Source organism: Eubalaena glacialis, chromosome 12 (genome assembly GCF_028564815.1).
Source record: "Eubalaena glacialis isolate mEubGla1 chromosome 12, mEubGla1.1.hap2.+ XY, whole genome shotgun sequence".
NCBI lineage: Eukaryota > Metazoa > Chordata > Mammalia > Artiodactyla > Balaenidae > Eubalaena > Eubalaena glacialis.
The window spans coordinates 11,820,290-11,844,417 of NC_083727.1; the positions used below are offsets into that span (position 1 = coordinate 11,820,290).

At 40.7% G+C, this 24,128-nt stretch overlaps 1 protein-coding gene across 1 annotated transcript in view; it reads left to right on the forward strand.

Annotated features, from left to right (window-relative positions):
- NOX3 (NADPH oxidase 3) overlaps positions 1-24,128 on the forward strand; it is a 57,780-nt gene that overhangs the window by 11,631 nt on the left and 22,021 nt on the right. Inside the window, exons 6-10 of the mRNA XM_061207245.1 lie at positions 1,398-1,579; positions 5,107-5,236; positions 10,343-10,435; positions 12,348-12,601; positions 18,916-19,078. Coding sequence (XP_061063228.1) covers positions 1,398-1,579; positions 5,107-5,236; positions 10,343-10,435; positions 12,348-12,601; positions 18,916-19,078 — 822 coding nt within the window. The remainder of the gene's footprint in view (positions 1-1,397; positions 1,580-5,106; positions 5,237-10,342; positions 10,436-12,347; positions 12,602-18,915; positions 19,079-24,128) is intronic.

Genomic DNA, 24,128 nt, shown 5'->3' on the forward strand with positions numbered 1-24,128 from the left:
TTTCCCCACTAAGGCTCTGGAAAGTTCATTGCAATACACACCCGAGAATAAATCTCAACCTTTTGAAGAGACTATGTAATAAATAGCACTTATTATAAATATTTTTAAAGCAATTTAACAAGATGATTAAGCTACTCCCTATATGGTTATTTCGTAATTTTAGAAGCAATATACTATCTAAGTACTAATTAAGTTCAGGAAACCCTCTAATTTGGAATATTTAGAGAAAGATGGGTATCAGTAACACAATGTGTACATTACAGAGTATTTCTAAAGAGACACAGTGGAATTGTTTAAGAGAATCATTGCAACTGAAACCAGTCTATAAATATGTCGTGACAAGAGAGAAGTGAGGATTTGCTTTAATAAGCAAAGATGAATGATTGGTAATTAGCACATCATATGATGTAAACGGATTTCTAAAATGCCTGAGTACACTTGAAAAAAGTCTTTAAAATGTTTTACACAGACCCCTTTCAATTTTATTTCCACTGTTTGCTCTATGAAGAAAAAATAAACAACAGAGAAGTCCCTGTCCAAATTACCTTAAGATCTCAAAGCAGCCCAAATTAATGAGATTTTACTGACAAAAGACATAGTGTGAGTTCACTGAGCTCATTGTTGTCTCAAAGATAGTAACACAATGTGTGAATACTAATGACTTGGCCAGAATATGGGAAACTCACAATAAAAACAAAATGCTTTGTGATTCACATTCTAAAAAGCTATTTAACCATCCTCTACACTCACAGGGCAGAATTCTGGCCTTTTGGCAGGGTCTATCTGATAAGGATAGCTGTATCTTTATTGATCACCTGGGATTTACAAAGCCTTATTCCAAGCCTCCTGAGGTAACATGAAAGAAATGCAAGTCATGGTCCTTCCAATTAAAAAGCGAGAGCAAGGAATAACTGCCAGGGGAACAGAGTGTGCAACTGCTTTATTAGGAATGCCCCTGAGGGACCTCTCCAAAAAAGTGTTTATTAATGTTAAGATGCAATTAAGCATGGACATTCTCATTTTTATTTTAAAAATTAAAAACTTGAAACGGCTTTATTTTGCAGTGTTGTATCTTAAAATGCATTTTCATATATTGTCCTAATTTCAATTCAACATAATAACGTTGACATGACAATTGATTTATACAGGTGGAAAAAAAAAATGTAGTTAACGAAATGGCATTGGGCAAAATTTGAGCAGAGTGAATTTCCACCCTCAGGTGGAGTAGAGGAAAGGGCAAGGAAGTTCCCTCTTGAAGTGTATGGAGATGCTTTTCAAGGCTAATATGCTTCTGATTAGAACATTTTGAATTGCTACCTGCTTGGACTCTCAAATATTGATCCTAAAATGGAAAAACAGGACTGAGACACTAATGTCATGGTGCTTGTTTCTTTTAGAACACAATCACTGAGTTGCTAACGACAGTTGCGGGTATTACCGGCCTGGTGATCTCTCTGGCTTTGATCTTGATCATGACCTCTTCCACCGAGTTCATCCGGCAGGCGTCCTATGAGTTGTTCTGGTACACACACCATGTTTTTATCATCTTCTTTATCGGTCTGGCTATCCACGGGGCAGGGTGAGTTCTTATGGTGCTCAACGTGTAAGATTTTATCTCTGTGAACCTCAAAATAGTCTTAGAAAGTCTTTTGGATGGAAAAACATGACATGCAGGACTAATGGACACATAGAATGTATGAAAAAGCACATTCACTGTGCCAAACACCTTTTTTAATAATCCTGAAAATAAGCAACATAGATGGTGAAGGATTATATTTTTCCTAGCTAACTCTGTTGGAGAGTCTTGACATGTATATAAGAATTTTAATGAATGCTGAGTAACAATAGATCTCTGTTTCATTCAGAACCTATTTCCACGATCCAATTTATATGGGATTCGTTGGGATATATATTTTTGACACCCAGAGTTTACTTCTGCTTGACCAAAATCATCCCAGTGTCGGGGAGGGGACAGTGTGTGAGATGGCCAATCTGACCTAGGCTCTGCCACTAGTCTTCAGAGTGACCATGTGCAAGGCTTTCAGTTCCCTGAACCTCAGTTTCCCTGTCTGACCTCTAGGAATCCTTTTTCCTCAAACATCCAAAAAAATGCGTGCTGGCATTCAACACCCGCCTGATACTCTTAATTCCTTCATCAGGAAGCTAGAGCAGGAGCATCTGAAGTATAGCACCTTCAAAGATAATGTTTTCAATTCTTTAAATATTACCAAAATGGATCTAGACCAATTAACCAATTGATGTCTGTAAACTAGGTTGTCCCATATTAATTATTTCATAAATTGATGCCCTTTTTTCCCATGTTAAATTTTCAAAGTACATTTATGTATATGCATGATCAATTTGACCTGAAAACAGTCCTGCCCAATAGAAACGGTGCTGTTATCCCCATTTCATAAGGAGGAAACAGATGTTCAAAGGGTTAAGTGATTCGCTCAAGATCTCAGGACAAATAAATGGCAGAGTCAGACCCAAGACACTGGTCTTCAGACAACCAAACCTTTACTCGTAACAAGCCCTGAAGATTGGGTCTCTACTTTCGTGAATAAACCATTCCTCGACATTTGCAAGACTGTGCCTGGTGATATTGCAAAGCCCTGTATGACTTGCCAGAAGTTCTTCATCTGCTACCCACACTCACAGGATACCATGTCCTGCACCTTGTTCTCCCACCACGGCAGCTGCTGAGCGCAGGGGGGCCAAGTCTCAGAGGTGGGCTCTGTTTCTGCCCAGACCTGGAAGGGCAAACACACGGCCCAAGAGGCTGGATGGCCGAGCAAGTCACACACCACGCGGTGACTGTGGATCCCATGCGGGACCCTCTGGGAGCTCTTCTCAGTCCGCACCTCCCAGCAAGTCAACTGCGTCCTCCAGTCTCCCTCCCACACTAGAAGCGCCCCTCATCTCAGCCCTCCACTTCTTGAAGGGGGTCCGAGCGGCTGCCACTGCCTCTGCCCAGTTAAGAGCTCCCCCATCATCTGTCAGCTTGTCTGACACACAGACATTGTAGGAGGAAGAATTGCCGCGGGGGTGTATTTTACCCTAAAGAACTGGCCATCCCTCTGCTAATCTTTAGAAACCTAGTCAGTCAATGTTCACATTGATGCTGCTGCCTGGCTAAGGGCTTTCTAGCCTCTTTTAACTTTAAAATACCTGCAATTGACTCTTCTGAATGTGCCATCCCTCACCCTGATTTTTTGTATTTGGAGGGTGGGGTGGTTGGTATGTAGTCCCCAGGCCTTCCACCCCAAAGACTGTCAGGCCTTCCTTTCTCTGTGGGTTCTTCTGCCAGTGCCAGGGTGTTAACCCCTGTAGTTCATTTGAGAGGCTCTTCGTAATCCACGTGTCTAGAAGAACTCTTCACAAAAATTACGCATGCATTGCCCTGATCCTTCCTCCCCGGCATTCACACCCTGGTCCATTGTAGAAGCACAAGAGGATTTCAATGGGCAGTGTTTCATTGGAGATATTTTTTAATATCCAAATAACATTTCATAAGATGAAATTTTTTTAGTCATTTTAACTTAGTTGGAAGGCTTATTTTGGGATAAGGGCCTCATTTAATCTTCTCAGCGTGAAGTATTCTACAGCTACTGTTTACAGCAAAAAGTAATTTGCAAATTCTGTACAAAAATGCCAAGTAGGATTATTGGAATGTGTTAAAGCCCACTAATCTTCTTATTTTGGGATGGCATAGATGAAGACATAAAAAGTTTTAAAATTTTTAAAAAGATACCTACTGCATTTGAGAAGTGTTCTGAGGTTCCTTTAGGTAAAATAAGAAATGTTGTCTAAGGCCTGAGAACGAAGGTGTTAAAATTTACAGATTCTTTTCCTCTGGCTCCTATTTTTTATTCACCCTTCCTCTGTCTGGGCATCAGTTGCTCATGGGAGAGTCACAGATAGTTTTGCTCATCTAACTCAGTGGGATATTATCAAGTTTGGATGACTTCCATAAAACAGACTGGGACAAAGGCCAGGATGGCAGTTCTCCAGGCTGTTTCCAAGGGCATTGCCGTGCCCTCCTCCCAGGCCCTACGATGCAAAAGGAGACGTGTTACTCCACAGGCTACCCAGGACCTGAACTGTGTCGTGCTAAATTTCCTCTGTGAGGATCATGTTCCTCAAAAGTTAATCCATGTATTTTACTCATAAACTGCTAGGAATTGAGCAACACCTGGATTTCATGACCTCAGCATCACATGCTTCACAGCCTGTGTACCAGTGGGTAAAGGGAGGGATTTGTACCTAAGCAAATTGTCCAGGGTCAATGGGTACTGCATCTGTAGCAAATATAATATAGCAGGATCAGGACTTCCCTGGCAGTCCAGTGGTTAAGACTCCGTGCTTCCACTATAGGGGGCATGGGTTCGATCCCTGGTCACGGAACTAAGATCCCACATGCTGCATGGCACGGCCAAAAAATGAAAAAAAAAAAAAATAATAATATAGCAGGATCACAGGACTCTTGATCCAGTGCTCCATTCACGAAGGCCAGCTTCCTTTTTCACTCTCCAATTCAACAATATCGTCTTGAAGGCACATTCCACACTGACCTATTTTTACCCTGTCAAATACTAAGCCTGCTATCGGTCACTGGGGGGAAAAAAATACCATTATTCAGGGCACTTCTTTTGACTTCTTCACTTGATAACTTCTAGGTGCTCAGAAACAAACCAGGAAGGGCAGAAGTTCAATAAATTTGCAAAAGACCCAAATAGTACAAAGTTAGCCAATTAGCCCAAATCAGCAATCAGGACAAGACGTAACCTAATTAAATTCAACAGTCTACAAAAGGATGTGTTCCAACAATTTTCCTTCATTATGAATTCTCTAATACAGACACTTTCAATTTAACACAAGATACCACCGAGGGGCACTTCTTTTCTGGTATCTTCAAAGTTACTCGAAGCTTCTAAAATTCCTATTTTTAAAGATGCTCAGGGAAATACACCCCAGCCCAGATTTCAAGACAGTGGAAATGTTATTGCAGAGTCCGTCGTAGACTATGTATCTGTGGCATCACAAGACTGCACAAAATCAATTTCAAATTTGGCGGTTTGGTTTTGTTTTGTTTTCAATGGCAAGTCGGATTGTTCGAGGGCAAACTGCCGAGAGTCTTCTGCTACACAACGTCACCTTCTGCAGAGACCACCTCGCTGAGTGGCAGACAGCTGCCCGGTGCCCCGTGCCTCAATTTTCTGGCAAGGAACCTTCGGTAAGAATGAGCCCAGGAGCTTTTAAAAATAGCTGTCGCCACAGTTAAAATAGCTAGAGCTTTTATATGCTTGAAAAAAGAACAGCCCGTGTCACCATGAGACAAAGCCAACTCTTTATTAAGTGTGCTAATGGAGAACTCGAGTTATGGATCATTTTATGAGAGGTTGCCTGCCAAAAGCACTTTGTTCATTTTGAAATGTGTTCTTGCACTTACATTTAAATATGGATGGCTGAGAGGGTGGGAATTCAGAGCCCCGCTAGCACAGTCCTGTCTCCAGAGGAGTCAGAAAGCTGTTTGGCTCACCTCTCTCTGCACTCAGCTCCCTACCCCCTGAACAACTGCCCTCTCCATTCTGAGAATTAATAGCATCCCTTCCCAAATGAACATTAGGCGACGACCAAATGAGAATCATGCCCTCTTTATAAGCTTGCCTTCTTTCTTTCCACAACTTTCGAGATGGAAAAAATTGAGTTTACGCGCATTTACTTCCTGTTCTAATTAAACTTTTACTACTGAAATAATGAGAATATTAGCCCCAAATAGACTTAATTAGAGTAGATGATAATGTCCACAAGATCTCAAAAGTAAAATTTCCAGGGTATGCTGTAAGCATGACACTTGGTGGCATAGATAAATAGAAATAGTAATTCTCTTTGGTACCCTCACAGGTCTTAGAACAATGCAAACCTTGGGGCAGCTGGGTAATGCATGAAGGAAAGGAAGTGAAGCCAGCAGATTAAAACAAGGAGGAAACAAGTACCAAAAAATATGTATCATTAAACAATGGGAAGATAGTTTTCAGTATATAAATGGTGAGGATTCGGGAAATTCTGTCATCAGCATATGAAGAATATAATGATTGACTTTTTCGAAAATCCTAACTCTATTAAATTAAGCGCTGGATTTTAAGAGTGGAAACAGCTAGGAAGAATGTTTAAAACCGAGAGAAGTAGAATAGATGTGTCCATTAGACTGTGGTTCTTTTAATGGCCGGTATAGATTGTCTCTGCCTTAAATCCAACCATCGGGAGCCACTACCCAGCCTGCATATTAATGAGGAACATGAATGCCTCTCTAAAATGTTCAGCTACAGTGTCTCCATAAAAAAATCAATACTCTCCCACACCTCATGAATACAGACTAGAGCCTGCTCCCAGCCGTGTATGCTGACATTAACTATCATGAAAAGGGGGGAACGTACCCACCTCTCTGTTCACTCTCCCCTGCTATACTTCCTTGCACACCCAAACTCATGTTGTCACTCTTTCCCATTATTTTTAATGGATCCTGATTCAAAGCGTGTGTGGGCTCTGCAATTACCGCTTGGCTGAGCTGTACGGTGTTCTGTCTGATGTCTTAGAGACACTGAATCCAAAAGGCATCCCAAGGACAAGTGCCCTCGCTTCACTGCACCACACCTACCCCGTCTTTGCAGGAATCCATCTCTTCCTCTTTGCCTGTCTTAACTCGGTGCATTTTCATGGTGCTTTTCTCAATAGAGTATTTATCAGTTCACCTTTAGGGGTGTACGACTCCCATGGTAGAGCTAAGGATGCTTTGTACATCACCTCATGTAAACTGAACTGATCAAAGGAAACAGTTATACTTTGCAACCCCCTTTTCCCCCACTTGACTCACTCCCCCTTTCTACCCAAACTCACAGACACATGCAAGACTCCAGACTCTATAGAATTCCTCATGCAATCCATCTCAAAAGATGCCTGGTCTTCCTTAGCCAAAGAAGCACCTTATTTCATTTAACTGCAACATTAACAAATAATAATAGTAATAAGACTGGCACTTTTTAAATTACTAGGGAATGATGTCAATGGTATAGGAAAAAGCTTTAACTGAGGTAGAGTCAATTCAGCAAACTTTTGCCAAGTCGTTATTATATTCTTGGCATCGCAGTAGACGCAGGATTCAGGGATGTGATTTCCGCTCCTGGAAATCTTATTGTCTAGAAAAAGAGGCCATTCATAAACACATACATAAAATAAAATCAAAGCCAGCATGTTCTTATTTTTGGTAGGAATGAAAAACCAGGAGTGAAAGTGGAGGAAACAAGTTTCATTACTGCAGCTTTTAAATCAACATGGTTTTATTTCTATCATAAAATACTCACTGTACCATGACTTTTTGAGTATTTTTAGAGAAGAAAAAATAAAGCTAAAAATCCACAGGTCTTTTAACATTAAAGAAACTTAGATACTAAATAGACGTGGCCCTTTATTTAATAGATGGAGAAGTCGAGGTCCAAGGAGTTTTTATTTCTTACCTATGGTCACAAAGGGCATTCCTAGCAAAATCACATCAAGGAGCCAGAGCTCCTAACTCTGTGGCCATGAACTTTCACCTCTCTACTCTTCGACATTCATTCTGAATCTCTGGCCTCCTTCCACTCCTCATTTTGTCAGCTCTCTGCTGCTGTCTACAACTCTATGCCCCCGACATTGTGTTTATCTCTGTGAGTAGAACTAAAACATTTAAGAGCTTGGAGGGAGCCCAAATAATAATTTCCTTCAATTCTCCCATTTTATAAAACAGAAAATTTGAACATTAAAAAACCCAAGATTTTCCTAAAGGCATAGGGTGAGGGATGGTTACCCCAAGACCAGAAGCCAGGTCTTCTGGGACCCAGTCCAAGTTCTACCTTGCCCCTCCCGCTCTGGGCCGTGTCTCCTTATTTTTACTTGCTCTTGCCTACCCTGGTCATCACTGCTGGGATATATATCTTTGAATATTCATCTCTGGCCATCCTCTCCCTCCATCCCTACCTTCCAGGGGCCCCAGAAGTATCACAGTGTAACTAAACTGGGCTTTCTCCTCCTGGAGCAATTTATATACTAGATAGAGACAGAGCCAAGGATTAATAGCTTACATTCTCCTTCCTGACTAACCGTACAAAGAAAAATAATCCATTCCATTTTATCAATATGGAAAAAGCAGAGACCATGACTGACTTGACACCAACAAAATGAAGTGTATGATGTCGCAAACTTTCTAAAATGGGTGTGGAAGATTACTTGTAAAAATACATAGAAACTATGGGAGTGGTTTTGCAAATCTGTCTCTAAGCTCATATAGAAAGAATTGCATCCTTGCTATCATTTCTGTAAATATCCAAGCCAACTCTCAAAATATTTTTCGGTTCATTCGAGCATAAGAGACCTAAGGATTTACTGCTTTGGTCCAACCCCATCCTTCATGTCTACCCCTTCCTGCCTTATCCCTTCCTCTGATCATCATCCTCACCTCACCCACAGCATAGGTGGACAGAAGGTTTTATTCTCTCTGCTATTCTGAACACGTTGCTGAACCCCACTGAGGCAGAAAAGAATAAGTGGGTCAAATTGCTTTGGGTTGCCTACATAAATCGAGCCTTTATCAGGCAAACAAGAGGCTCCCAGGGAAAAAGCACAGAAGGTTGATGTAGGTGAGAAAAAGTGCCATGCAAACAGACCTAGAAATAAACAAAAGAGATTTAGAAGAAACAGGAAAGATAACAAAAGCAAAAATGATGCTGAAGGGCTTGTGACCTGTCAACAGAAAAGACAGAGAAGGATAATAGATAGGGGAGTAATGAACGAGGAAGGTGATGAGTCAGTCGGTGAGGTTTCAGTGAATATCTGAGTTCAAGAGAAGGGGACAGCCTTTCTGTTCCTGAGTTAGGATTCTAAGAGTGAGGTCGGTGGATCTAGAATTCCAAGGAGGGAATTCAGGGAAGTTAGGAGAAGGCTTGGGTTCTACTCCTGGCTCTCTGTGACCTCCTTCTGTGTCCCTAGGCAACTCATACTCATTCCCAGAACGTTATGTTATTTCTTCTTTAAAAGAAGAACTAGACTGGATTTCCAAGAACCCTTATCATCCTAAAATTCAATGAATTAATGAATCTCTAATAGTTTGTAAAGTACGTACCCTTTCTAATGTCAGCATTGGACGGAAAGAAGCATGATTACATGGGAAGAGCACAGGCTGGTGGTCAAGGCCAGTTCATGTCTTCACTGTGCACCTTGTTTATCACCTTTGTGACCCTGGACAATTTGTTTCATCTTGCTGAGCCTTAGTTTCCTTTTCTGCAAAATAAAGAGAATATCATATGCCTCAGAAGGTTGTGTGATATCAAACCTAGTATAAATCTTCAAAATTTTTAAGTTCCCATTCCTTCCCTTTTAGGGGAAGCACACACCTAATGCTGTAACCCAACCCACGGTACGAGAGTAGCCTGCTGGTAAACTGATCCTCAGTAAGGCAGATTATACTCATAAAAGGTTAACACAGAATGGAAAAGTTCCCTGTCAGAATTCTCCAGACAAGTGTTGAGGCTTTCGCTCTGATTCTGTAAACCTAGATTTAAAGTGTTGAGGAACTGGGGACTTCCCTGGCGTTCCAGTGGTTAAGACTTCGCCTTCCAATGCAGGGGGTGTGGGTTAGATCCCTGGTCGGGGAGCTGTGATCCCACATGCCTCGTGGCCAAAACACCAAAACATAAAACAGAAGCAATATTGTAACAAATTCAATAAAAAAAGACTTAAAAAAAAATAAATTGCTGAGAAACTAAGTTTGTTTTATTCCATATAACATTGGCTGCACACACACGTGTGAGTGTGTGTCGGGGTGGGTGTGTGAGTTGCTCTAGGCAGATCCCCCAAGTTGTGATGCATTGTTGGCCCCCAAAATTACTATTCGAAACATTTTTTATTGAATTTTCATGTCCTATTAACTCAGTAATGTAGTTTGTAAGCCTTTGACTTTGGCTGAGTTTGGGAGCATTTATGACCCTATCATATATAAGATAAACATCAATCTGCTTTCTATTTCTTTGCAAACGCAATTATTTCTAATTACATAAAAGCATCATTGATCAAATAAGCATAAAAACCAATACAGAAGAGTTTAGTCTCTTAAATAAGCTTGTAGACTTCAAGGAATAATTGAATGTTATAGTATTTAATACAAGGAGATATCTTTGTTGTTGATAACTGGCCCAAACTTAAAGGAAAATGTCTGAACTCCATCGTGTCACATATTGATTGGTTCAAATTGAAAATATTTGGATTCTATTTTCATTTCCTTTTCCTCTCTCTCTGCTGCTCTCTGCAGGCTTGGAAATGGGTTTTAGGCCCTGTGGTCTTGTATGCGTGTGAAAGAATAATTAGGTTCTGGCGATTTCAACAAGAAGTTGTCATTACCAAGGTATGCATGTAGGTTTACGTCTGAATAAAAACCTGAGTGTAGATGAAAATTTTTTATTAGCCCAAGTTTTTAATTTGCCATTTTTATTGCAGAACCATCTGTAATTTAGAGGCTCATCTTCTGTTCTAATAATTTCTTGTATCCTGTGCATCTTTTAGTGAGACTAATTTTACTGAAGACAGGGGTCAGGGCTCTGACTGGTACACAGAATTCTGATAAAGGTTATGGTACAGCCCTGGAATCATCTGTATTTCTTTTTATTTCAGTGTCTCTCTAGGGGGAAAACGCAGGAGGGCTGAGTATGCTTTACGTGGATCATAGTGACTTAGAGTATAATCACTTCCTCCGCAGCATAAAAATACGAATGTTGCAAACACACAAATAACGTACATATATTTTCAAATACACACACTCTCACTTGGAACCACTAAACAGAAGATGCGGGAACAGTCACCCTCAGGTTCAAAGGGAGAAAGGGCACTGGGGGGTTCAAAATGGAGAGGGAGTGCCCTGCCCTAGGGAATGAAGGCATGGTGGTAATATTTTCCAACCTTGCCATCCTTCCTCACAGCTCTCCAATTTTTACCTCGTGCTGGAGGAAGACCTCAGCAGATAGATCAAGAATACATGCCTAGGAGGACTTCCCTGACGGTCCAGTGGTTAAGACTCCGTGCTTCCACGGCAGGGGTTCAATCCCTGGTTGGGGATCCAGTATCTGGCATGCTGTGTAGTGCAGCCAAAAAATTTTTTAAAAAAATGAATAAATGCCAAGGAGACTGAAAGCTTACCCCAAACTCGCCCCCTAGTTGTTTCAATCTCTTAAAAGAAATTCTCTGCTAACCAAACCCATGCAGCTTTGCTAATACAATATTAACAGAATACCCTGTCTCTTTAACTGTCTTCATGAAAGCAGATGCACAGAAATTGCTTCATATTTCTGTTTTAAACTGCTTCTCTGTTGCTGTTTTTAAGTTAAGCACCAAAGGATATCAAGCTGTATCAAGAGCCAGACAGTAAAACTTCTGGAAATCTACTCGAGCTGTTACTAGGGAGACCATTTAACAGCAGAATCAGAACAAGTGTCAGTAGGGAGAGGAGAAACTGATGATTAAAATGCTGTGAAATTCTCTTCTGAATGGAAAAACACTGTCACAGTATCTAGACACTAGATTCTGCCCCCTTATACCTCCTGCCACAAAAGAAGACATGGGAGCCTGGAAACAAGAGGGAAGTCTAAGAAGGGAAATTAGTTCATTGTCTCTGATAAGTAGCAAGTTAGAGAGCTCTTTAAAAAGCAATAGCCTTTGCATCACACTTTCTTACATCTAAAACTCAGAGCCTAGGTAGGAGATTGGACGAGACTTGACTAAAACCACACCAAATGAATAAAACATTTCAGAGTATGAAGGCTGTTTTTTACTCAGAATGAAGAAATATGAGGGTTAGTTCACAAAAGCAGGAAAAGATGCACATCATTGAAAATAGTAACAAACTGGACCTATATTTTAAAACACGAAGTTAATTCTATGGCTATTTTGATAACTTTAAGCATAATTAAGTGCTATGGATGATATGCTAGTTTATATTCTCTTGGGCCTGAAATTAACTGTGCTATCGAATCGTGGCCACTTGGGACAAACAGTCATGTGCTGGACACCACTTTGACCCTGGATGCAGCTACCCAAATTTCCTACCTAGCACGCTGAAGGAGGTCAATGTCATTCTTGCTGGAGTTGCCATCACTTTCATGTCCGGGTTGGAACGATTCTTGGAAACTCATAATGAATGGTCTATGTCAATTATACCTCAGAAAAGTTGATATAAAAATTTTAAAACCTTTGATGGAATGAAGGCCATTGTCTTATTATTTAACCTGAGTGAAAGAACCAACAACTCTCTTGCTGTGATTTAGGTGGTAAGCCATCCATCTGGAGTGCTAGAACTTCACATGAAAAAGCGTGACTTTAAAATGGCACCAGGGCAGTACGTCTTGATCCAGTGCCCATCCATATCCTCACTGGAGTGGCACCCCTTCACCCTCACCTCTGCTCCCCAGGAGGACTTCTTCAGTGTGCACATCCGGGCAGCAGGAGACTGGACAGAAGCTTTATGCAAGGCCTTTGGGGCAGAGGGACAGGCCCTGAAGGAGCCCTGGAGCCTGCCAAGGTGGGAGCCCATTTCTTTTTTATGTGTAAGTTAGAATATTATAAAAAATAAGGTCCTTTAGTGCATCAACATGCTAACAACTTCTGCAATATCTTATTCTGTATGGTAAATTTGAATCCATTTATAAAATTTGAGAATCTCTATTAAAAAAATATAACTCAGTAGATTTCCATTAGGAGCAAGTACATTTCTTTAAAAAACAAATGTTCAATGAAGACAGGTGATGATCCAGGGAGAGGAAACATTTTGCTTTCCCAGGTCCAAAACATCACTTTGGCGAATTATAAGCAGCTTGTGACGAGTAAGGTAGCCCAGTGAACTTTTTGCTGTCACCGTCCGAGGTTTTTCAATTATATTTGTAAAGTTTGGTCTTCGTAAAAAGGATGCTTTACAGTCCAAATTAATCTGGCAGCCTCCATACACTGGAGAAAGAGCTAAACGATTAGACTAAAGCTCAGAAAATGACAAAATAATCTGAGAATCAAGAAAGTTAGTGGTGTTGTGCATTGTCAGTCCCACATGTGTGATTGCAAAAAGCATTAATTAACCTCCACTGTGTGCCAGAAATACAAAGATGGCAAAACATTGCCTCCATTCTCTAGGACTTCTGAAACCAACACTGGTGTGCAAACAAATGATTTAACTTTGCTACAAGGAAGATGGGTAGACCTGAGAAAGTGGAAGAGCACTGATACCATGTGTAGTTTCCTAGAGTTGTCGTAACAAAGTACCATGAACCAAGGGGCTTAAAGCAACAGAAATGTTTTCTCTCACAGTTCTGGAGACTGCAGGTCTGAAATCTAGGTGTCAGCAGGGCAGTGCTCCCTCTGAAAGCTGTAGGGAGGAATTCTTCCTTAGCTCCTCCCAGCTCCTGGTGGTTTGCCAGCCATCCTTGGCGTTCCGAGACTGCGGCTGTGACAGTCCAGTCTCTGCGTCTGTCATTACATGTTGTTCTCCCCTCTTGTGTCTGTGTCTCTGTGTTTCTGTGGTCCCTTCTTACAAAGACACCAGTCATACTGGATTAAGGGCCCATCTTCCTGAATGACCTCGTCTTAACTTGATTACATCTGCAACAATCCTATTTCCAAATAAGGTCACATCCTAAGATAGGATTTCAACATATCAACTGGGCTAAACAATTGAATCCAAAACAACATCCTATTCAGAAAAGCCTGGGCATGCAACAGAAGTCCCAGTGTCCTTGGCTCCTTTTAGTAAACAATGGCTTAGAATAGATTCCCACTCTTGCTGCAGGATTACCCAATAAGCACTCAAAGCCCATGTTTCGGGACCCAGAAAAACAGGGACACACGCAAAAAAATGTTGAGAAAAACTTTGTGAAGGAGTTTGGTATTTCAAAAGAAGCATCAAGACATCCCCTCTTCTGCCATCCTTGGAGGGTATCAGGAACTGCCAAGCAGTGGCCACGGCTACAAGACTTCGGGTGGTGAACCCAGTAAGGACACACTTAGAATGGAACTTCCTAAGGGCAAGAGGTTGTCCTCCTCTATACGTCCCATGCCTAGAACAGTGTCTGACACGTAGTGGATACAGAGTAAATATTTGATGAGGAATGAATACCTGGACCCAATATGGACGCTTCAACTCATTTAATTTAACAAATATTTACCGGTGGTAAACTAGGCACCAGAATAAATTTAAGGCACAGAATCTACTCAGCTTGTTGTCCCTCCTCTGTCTTCCCATGGGACACTGAACTGTGACCATGTAGCACTGGGCTTGCTTGTGTTGAGTGGGCGGGAAGAGCCACAGTCTTCATTTCAAACACTGGTGCTAAAGAGCAGTGTGATGATAAACCAAGTACAAACATCATCTGTTCAGACTAGAGCCCCAAGTCACAAGACAACATCCGACTATTCCATTAAGACCTTATCCTTTTTATCATGGAAAGGAAGCCATGTAACAGAATTCTGAGGTTCAGAGTGTAGTGTGAATGCTTAAAATCAGGAATGAAAGTAAACACACATACGCACACGCATGCACACACACAGGTCCCAGCCCTCCCTTGGCATTGCCAAGGTGGATACCTTCATCCTATTTGCTAGCCTGGTTTCTGCTCTGAGTGTATACAGTTGTCCGGCCTATCGACCAACCTTCCTCTTCACAAACCAGCTCTCATTTCAGCCAGTCCCCCAACAAGAGCTGGGGAAGTGTTTCTCCGTAGTCGGTATGCTTTCTTTCTTTTTGTTTTATTGAAGTAGAGTTGATTTACAATGTTGTGTTAGTTTCAGGTGTACAGCAAAGTGATTCAGTTATACATATATACGTATATCTATTTTTTTCAGATTCTTTCCCCTTAGAGATTATTACAAAATACTATGTACAGTTCCCTGTGCTATACAGTAGGTCCTTGTTGTTTATCTATTTTATATACAGTAGTGTGTACATGTCAATCCCAACCTCCTAATTTATCCCTCCCCCACTTTCCCCTTTGGTAACCATATGTTTGTTTTCTATGCCTGTGGGTCTATTTCTGTTTTGTATATAAGTTCATTTGTATCTTTTTCTTAGGGTTCCACCTAATATCGTATGATATTTGTCATGCTTTTATCTCCAGGGTGCATCTTCAGAGCAAGGCCTGACATGATCTGGCCCCCAGACCTCCCTGGGCACCCCTGCCCCACCTCCTGCTCCCTCGCTCACTCAGCCATTCTTCCAGCCTCTTGCTTCCCTCCCACACCGAGCACGCTCTCCTCAGTGCCTTTGCCACTGCAGCTCCCTCTCCCTGGCACACTCTTCCCCCGGTCTCTGCTTGGCCGCCCGCTCACTGCCCCCAGGTCTCTGCTCTAATGTCGCCTAATGAGGCCTTCCCTTCCCGTTTCCTGTGATCCAGCAACCCCGACAGACACTCCACACTCGTCTTGGTCATTGTGCCCCGCGCCTTACTTTCTTCCTCTCCACCTGACACACTAAATACCTGGTTGTTTATTTGTTTACCATTTATCTCCCCACACGAGAATGGGGACTTTATCTCTTTGATTCACTTTGTTGTCCCCAGTGCCCAGAACAGGCCCTAACTCTCAGCTGGCACTCAATAAATATTTACCGAGTGAATAAAAATGAGTCGTTGTACACAGTGCAGCTTCCCTTCATTTGTTAACTTTGTTTGACCTCTGCCTCTATATATGTGTAGGCATACGAAACCCCCCAAAACCTAGAATTTGTTTAAATCTTCAACACATGACAAATCAGAATTTTATTGAACTTCCTTCGATGATTTTACCTCTCAACATTGTTTTAATTTTGGATTAAACGAAACAATTTAGGGAGAGTACCATAATTTTTCACTGCTCTGCACCCAGAAAGGATTTAATCCAGTCCCAGGAACCTGTGAGACAAGCAGTGACTGAGGACCCCAAGAGGAGATGCAAAGCTTAGTGAAGAACAGGGAAGCTCTTCCTCTGAACTCAGGAAAAAGGACAATGCAAGCTCTTTTAAAAGACTTCGCATTAACAGATACACACTACTATATATAAAAGAGACAAACAACAAGGACCCACTGTATAGCACAGGGAACTGTATTCAGTACCTTATAATAACCTATAACGGAAAAGAATCTGAAAAAGAATAGATATATATGTATGAAAAAGAATAGATATATATGTATGTATCACTGAATCACTTTGCTGTACACCTGAAACAATGTAAATCAACTATACTTCAATAAAAATAAATAAATAAGATAAAAGACTTCACCTTCTGAAGTAAAATGGAGGAATTTCTCAGAGTCTGTGTTAGAGTTTTAAGCGATTTAATCTACTGCCCAGAGCCAAGGGTTCCAGCGTCCGACAGCCTAGGTTCAAAGCCCAATTTTGCATGGGATCTTGGAGGATGTATGTAACATCTGCCTCAGTTTCCTCATCTGTAAGATGAAGATGACAATAATAGTACATAGGTTCTGTTTAGGATTAAATATGACAGTCCATATGAAGCCCTTAGCATAATGCGTAATAAAAAAAAGAAAAAAGGTAGCTACTATCGTTATTGGCAAAATAAGAAAGGTCATCTACCACAGAGGCGACAGTGAAAGTGCTGATGACAGAGGACGGACAACGTGGATGAATAAAGTTCATGGGTTCAGAGAGACAAGACGGGAGGTTGATTAGGAGGTGGGTGGGTGGTGCTGCTGACGGGAGCAACAAGGGCCAGGTGATGTGGCTGCTGGAAAGGGGACTCACTTCTAAGCTGCTTTATTAGAAACTGTATCCACATCAGACAGGAAGTAACTGAGTGAACTTGACAAACGAGAATTTGTGCAAAGGAAGCCAATTCAACATTGTGAGAGATGGAGATATTTTGGTACAAAAAAGAACAATTGGGGTGTCATGATAGCTAGATCAACTAGTTTTAAGGGTTGAGAGGCAGGAAAGGGAAAACACCTGGTTTGTTTCTCAGGAAGGCAAAAGGCATGAGTTGTCAGAAGACAGATCCCAGTGAGACACGAGGAAAAACTGTCTAATACTTAGCCCTCCCTGCCCCTATATGGAACAAGGGGCCCTACAATTCCACGTGGGAAAGTGATGAGTGATCAGGGATGTGAAAAGAGGGAATCTGTATGAACCAGGAGGCGGGACTCAATATTTCCTCCTGCTGCTTCCAGCTTAGATTCTCAATTTTAATTATGTAGAAATTTGTTTATTATGCATTTCTATGAATTATATGACACAATTCTTCTTTGGGTTTAATTGTTATCTTTTAGAATCAGTGTCAAATAAATCCCAAATACAACTAATTATAAAAGCAATTAACAATAAGACATTTTAATCGTGGACCGTTTCATATTTTTTCTCTGTCTCTCAATTCCCCTTATCTAATTATTTATAAAAGAATCTACCGTGGGCTGAGATACTAACCCTTTCTGATTAATGACCTTTTATTTTTATTCTTCTATTTCCATATATCAATATGTAATAAAGCCTTATTAATTAAGATTAACTTGAGGAGAGTTAATTTGAATTGTTAGGAGGTCTGGCATATGGAATATTTTAAAATAAACCCAATTGAACTTTCATGAACACATAGTAAGCCCAAAAGGGGCAACCTCGGGTGCCTTCAACAGACACTCCTTAGGGAATGGTTATGAATAACTTAGAAGCTTCTTAATTAGCATATCTTTGTTCATATGTAAATGTGTGCTTTTGGAATAGTTGAGGTTATTTAATACATTCCATTGACTGAAATATTTTAAACATTCCCTTTACAGTTTATTCAATAAATTGTTATTGAACAACTCCATGTAAGGTGCTGGGATGCAGTGGTGGGCAAAGACAGACATGGTCCCTCCCTCTGCAGACCTGAGAGTCTAGTGACCAAACAGACACAAATTAAGTCATGCACACACACACACACACACACACACACCACCCAAAACAACTATAAAATTACAACTGTGATAAGGACTACAGAGGAGAGATGCATGGTGTTATAAATTATCTAAGAGGGGATTTAACCTAGTCTAAGAAATCTATGAAGACTTCCCCAGGGAAATGATAATTGGGATAAGACCTAATGGAAGGGTAACTATGAACCAAATAAGAGGATAGGAGAGAACTTGGGGCAGAGCGTTCCAAGTGATTAGTTGGATTGTCACGTGCAAAGGCCCCTTAGCCAAACAGGGTCCTGTGTATGTTAAGAAACAAAAGAAAAGCCAGTGTGGAGAACTGGCCATGAGAGATGGAGCAGAATCCAGGGTCAGTCCATTTAGGACCAAGTTAAAGACAATTGCACTTATTCAATGAATATGCATTATCCTTATAAAGAAAAATTTGCTAAGCAAAGACAAAACATCAGTGCAGCCCCTGGCCTAATTATCACAGATTTTTGAGTTCGCATAATCTAAAATAATGAGTTTTAGAAATTCCACACAACTGACAAATTATTCCAAAATTATGTTTATTCCAAATGAATGGCTTCCATTAGGCTAAAATTATATAAACATACAAAGAGGTGGGAACGGGGAGAATTGTATTAGCAAAAGGACAGATAAGCCTTCTAAGCCACCTTGATGGTTCTGTTTTTTCCCTCTGAGGGCAGATGGGAAAAAAAAGGAAAAGAAAAGGCATCTTCTACAATCTTCATGATGCTTGAAGGCAAAACAAACTCTTAAGAACTGTGCCATAAGGCCGGCCACCATATCCCTACACTATGTGTGTCCAAATAGGGCATTCTCAAGCACAGAGCCAACTTCCCTGCACACGTTTGCTAACACATCCCATACAAAGCACTGGTCTAGGACGGCTTTGTTTTCAAGAGCGGAGTGTTCTGAATGTCAACGGCACACTTTGTGATTGCAGGCTGGCAGTGGACGGACCATTCGGAGCTGCACTGACAGATGTGTTTCACTATCCAGTGAGCATGTGCATTGCCACGGGAATAGGGGTCACTCCCTTTGCCGCTCTTCTGAAATCTATCTGGTACCAATGTTGTGAGTCACAAACCCAGTGGAAGCTGAGCAAGGTATGGAAAATATCATCAGCTTACCCTTCCATGAATTCAAAGGTTCAACATCCTTCTATCTATCATCTGCCGATTCCTGGGGAGGGTTTTAATTAACTATGAGGGATAAACTCAAGGATCCTTAACTATACTTATGTTCTTAAAAATCTCCATTCAGTATTACATTTATGAGAAGGGTTATGTCTAATCTTGTTAAAGATGACAAGACATAAATTTTATTGCTTCATTGACATTACAGGACATGTAATTGCTCATGTCAGTAAAATATGGACAGGCTGCAAATGGCTATGTGACTGGGCTGCAGTGAGTACTATTAACAGGCAACCTTAGACTCGAGCTTGATACTGTGGTTGCAAGTGTACGATTCAATATCTTCATCTCATGGACTCGGGGTCTTAATTGAGAAGCAAAAATGCCACAGTTGGGATTCATTTGTCTGCTTGCCTGGTGTTGCCATCCAGCTCCAAATCTCCTTTTTGTCATTTCTTGTATGTTCTCTGACTAGCTGCCTCCATGGTTCCCTTGTTCCCTTTGTGCATCCCATGTTTGAACCCTCTTAAGATAGCAGCAGACACTAGAGCAGCAGGAGAAAGGGAGCCATGCTCACACTAAATGGTGTCATCTCAGGAGGGCCAAGGACGTCAGGCAAACTTGGTTCTGGTCCTGGTTCTGCCACTTCTCTGATTGACACTTTGGCTGCAGTTTCCTCGTCTATCCCAGGAAGATGCTTGATTAGGTCAGCATGTCTATGGAACGTTAGTCATATGAGAGGGTTCACTAAAGAGAATTGTGTAGTGAAATGATTTCAGAAATGCTGTCACAAATCCCCCTTTAGAAGATTCACATCTTCTACTAGCCTATTAAATAAGTTCTGCAGAAAAGAACCTCATTCAGTTTCATTTCACCCACCCTTCCCAAGCATATTTAGTCATGGAAACTTTCTTCATCTATCATTCTTTAAGAAATGGCACTTTGTGAAGCACTGGGGCAAGGCCAGAAGGGAAGATCTCTACAGGTGGGGCTTTCTCAACCAAGAAATTAGCATAAAATTAGCTATCATTTCATGAGTTTCCAAGTGACAGGTGCTTGACATATGTTTTTTCATTTTATTTTTATAATCTTCCCAACAACCTTAGAAAGTAGATAGCACAAGCTCTGTTTTCCAAATAAGGACTCTGAAGCTTTAGAGAGACTAAAGTCACTTTCCTGAACATACACTGTTAATGAAAGGCAAAATCAGGGTTCGAACTCAGGTGCATCTGGCTCTCTGGTTTGACATAACCAACACATGGTAGACATGGCTTCCACCTACTGTCTTGTAGGAAGACTGTGGGATTCCTGGTCAGAGAATCAACCTCAGCCTGATTCCACCCTCCCTAGAAGCATCACCCTGAGTGCATCAGTTCACCTCTTGGAGCTAGGTTTCCTGATATACACGATGGAAAAATAAGAGTCCATATCCATCAGGGAGTTTTAATACCAAATAAGACAAATAAATAACGTAGAAACATTACTGTGTAAGTGTGTATAAGATTATGTTAAATGTGCATTATATCTGCCAAAGATATAAATAGATTACTAGTACTACTACTAATACTAATAGCCTAGATTAATCAATCATTGACTACCTAGAGGGCAGGGAGTTAGGCATTTCACACATACTATCTCACATCATCTTTACTTACCACTTTCCCATTTTACAGATGAGAAAACTGAAGCTGGATCACAAAGCTAATAGGAATGATAGAATCATATCATTGAATTGTTATAATACCTCTTTCAGATAAGTAGTATCCTCAGATTACCAGTGAGGAAACAGAAGCACAGAGGGCTAGTAAATATCAGAATGAGAGTTTGAACCCGGGTTCTTCTTAAGCTAAATCCCATCTTCTTTCCTTCATACCACAATAAGATTAACCAAGTGTTTTAGTCTGTTCGGGCTGCTATAGCAAAATACCATAGATGGGGTGGTATACCATACATTCAACAGAAATGTATTTCTTACAGTTCTGGAGGCTGGGAAGTCCAAGATCAATGCACCGGCATCAGACTTTGTATCTGATGAGAGCCCACTTCCTGGTTTATGGACGGTCATCTTCTAGCTCTAACTTCCCACTGCAAAAGAGGGCAAGTTTTTTGGACACTGATGGGCACTAATCCAATTCAAGAGGGCTCCACCCTTATGACCTAATCACCTCCCAAACTCCCCACCTCCAAATACCATCACACTGGGGGTTAGATTTCAACATATGAATTTGGGGCAGGGGGCACAAACATTCAGTCTAGGGCACAAAGCAAGCAAAACAGACACTGTTTCATACATTTGGACCCCACTGCAAAGCTTTGTTATGGTTTATGTTGATTTCCCCATCTCTGTAAGCTCTTTCCTCTTGCTGTCTACCAAGTCAGACCCACTTATAGCAGCAGCTCATTGCTTCATGGTTCTCACTGTACAAAAGGTCACATTATGCTTCACATGGAGATGGCGATGGAATTGTGTGTCTCACTTTCATTCACTTATTCACTCAATGAGTATTTATGCAGCACCTACTATGTGCCAAGCCCTGCTCGTACTGACTGAAAAGCCTATCACTCTCCTCTCACCAGACTCACAATACCTGACCCTTCTCTCAACATCCATTACCCCTGTGCTGGTCTCCTTTTTTATCATTTATCCTTCTTTTTTGTTTTAACGTTCACAAAGTACTTTATTTCCCTTAACAGATTCTGAGCTCCTTGAACGTGGCTTTTCTCGGTATCTCCATTATTAGAGAGATATATATTTATATATGCACACACACTATAAATTTTGAATAAATCAATGAGTGAATAAGTGTCCACTTGGCCAAAAGAATTAACAAATGGCTTGTGCACAATTTTCTGTAAAATTCTAGGTTACTAAGATTAATTTTTTTTTATTTAAACAAAAGACTATTAGTTCAGCAACTTTATAATTAAAGTAATACATTCCAATTATTTTATCACAAATAGGAAAATTCTTCTAAGAATCCACAAAATCTTAAAGTCCATATTGGAACCCACAGAATATTAATACCACCTTCTCTCTCACCATTTCATTGTTATTCCTGGGCTGTTAATGGGTTTTCTCAAAGCTGTTTCAACGGGAGGGCTAAGGAGTTACCACAAAAGTATAAAACAGGGGCTTTGATCTCTAGTCCAAAAAACAGAAATCATAGAATTGGAAATAAAACACAATGTTTTCATGACATAAAAATTGGGGGTAATATTGAGACAACCCTCAACTGAAAATAAAGGCAGGAGTTATAGTATATGGGAGAAAAGAAGCTAAAAGCATGGAATCACAAAATTGAAGGGGCTTGACCTCCCAGTTTTGCATAGGGCAATACTTAGAGTGGGAAGTGATTTGTCCAAAGTCCCTACCTGGCTAGCCACTGAGTCAGGACAGGAGCCTGTGTTTCTGGTTTCAAAGCTCTTTTATGAAAGAAGTGAGGTTTCATGCTACAGAAAGTTCAGGCTGAAAATCACACTTGACATCCACTTCCTCAGAATCTGCATGCTTGAGAAAAAGCTTAGGAAATTTCTCTGTTTTAAAGCAATTCTGTGTTTATTTGAGTACAGCTAACATTAGGCTTATGTAACTAATAATTGTCAGGGCCGCCCACATGCTTTTAAGATATAAATACTACTCCTTCCACTAAACTGTCAGCATCTCTATAATTTTTTAAGTGCGGGAGAGCAAAGCAGTACATTCTTATCTAACAGCATCTTCACAATTATAGATCTGGGCTATAGTTTTCAGAGTGTTCTTTTCTGCCACAAGGAAAGGGGAAAAGACAGCATAGAGGTTCAGAGCTGGAATTTTAAGCTTAAATAGTTAACTGCAATTGGTTAGGATTTTCTCCCTCCTGTGTAAAAGTTGGCATAAAGGCAGTCGTTTTTATGAACAAGCCTTATATTGCAAGTCTAGAGTAAAAAATTTGCACCAAAGTTTTCTTAGTTGTGACCATTGCAAACTACATCTCTTTATCCTTCTCCTCTGCCACATTATTCTAGAACACTTCTAAGTAAAATGCAAAAGGATATACAACAGGACTCCTGCATCTTCTTTGGGGGCATATGTAGCACTTTCTGTTTGAAGCTGGCGTTTTTCAAATTTTTTCTAGCTATGTGTAATTATTAAAGATAGTGGGGAGGAGGGGCAGAGGAAGAGAGAGAAGTGGTTAGGAGGAGACTTCCCAAGAAGGCAAAATAACAATAAATATAATGATGCCCTGCTGTGAAGAAAATGGGAAAAAGTTGTAATATATTAAAGGGATATTTCCAACCCAAGAGTAAGAGCCAAACTTCACTTAGTTGGAGGCAAATGAGAACACAGGGCTCTTTTGGGATGAAGGAAGGGGGTGTGAGCGGCTGGGACATCCCTGTGATACAGTACGGAGGAAGCTGAGGGTTAAAATGCCCCTTGGGGATGAATGTCCCCCCAACTCCTGCCTAAAGGGGATGATTAATTCTACATCACACTCAATTTGTGAAAAGAGCTCTTGAAAAAAGTTAGGACAGTTTGCTTGTGCAAACTGTCAAAATGATGAATGGAAATAGGTGTGTACAAACCGGGAGGGAGGCGCAGATTGCTGACATAAATGTATTGGCCTCCACATTTTAGTTCTCCTAATATCACAGCCGTGCAGTCAGAACCGAGAGAACGGCCAACTGGATGATTTGGTTCATTTTCTTAACTGCATATGTAATCTTCAGATGATAATAAAATAGATTCTAGAAAAACTGAGATAACCTAATTTCTTCATAAATTGTCTTCCTTCATCAGCTCAATAATACATAACCGTGATAATGAGTATTTATAGTGTGTCCCGCGCAAAATGGCCTTTGGGTTCTTAACCTAATATAATAAACAGATAATTCAAATAGAAAGACAGCATGGGCCAGTGGGAACAAGGCAAAGAGGCCAAGAAAGGCAAAAATCCATACTCTCCTTAAATATATTAATAAAACAAGGAACGGCCTGCTCTCTTTTCTAATGAATGAAAAATGCATTTAATTTAATCTGTTT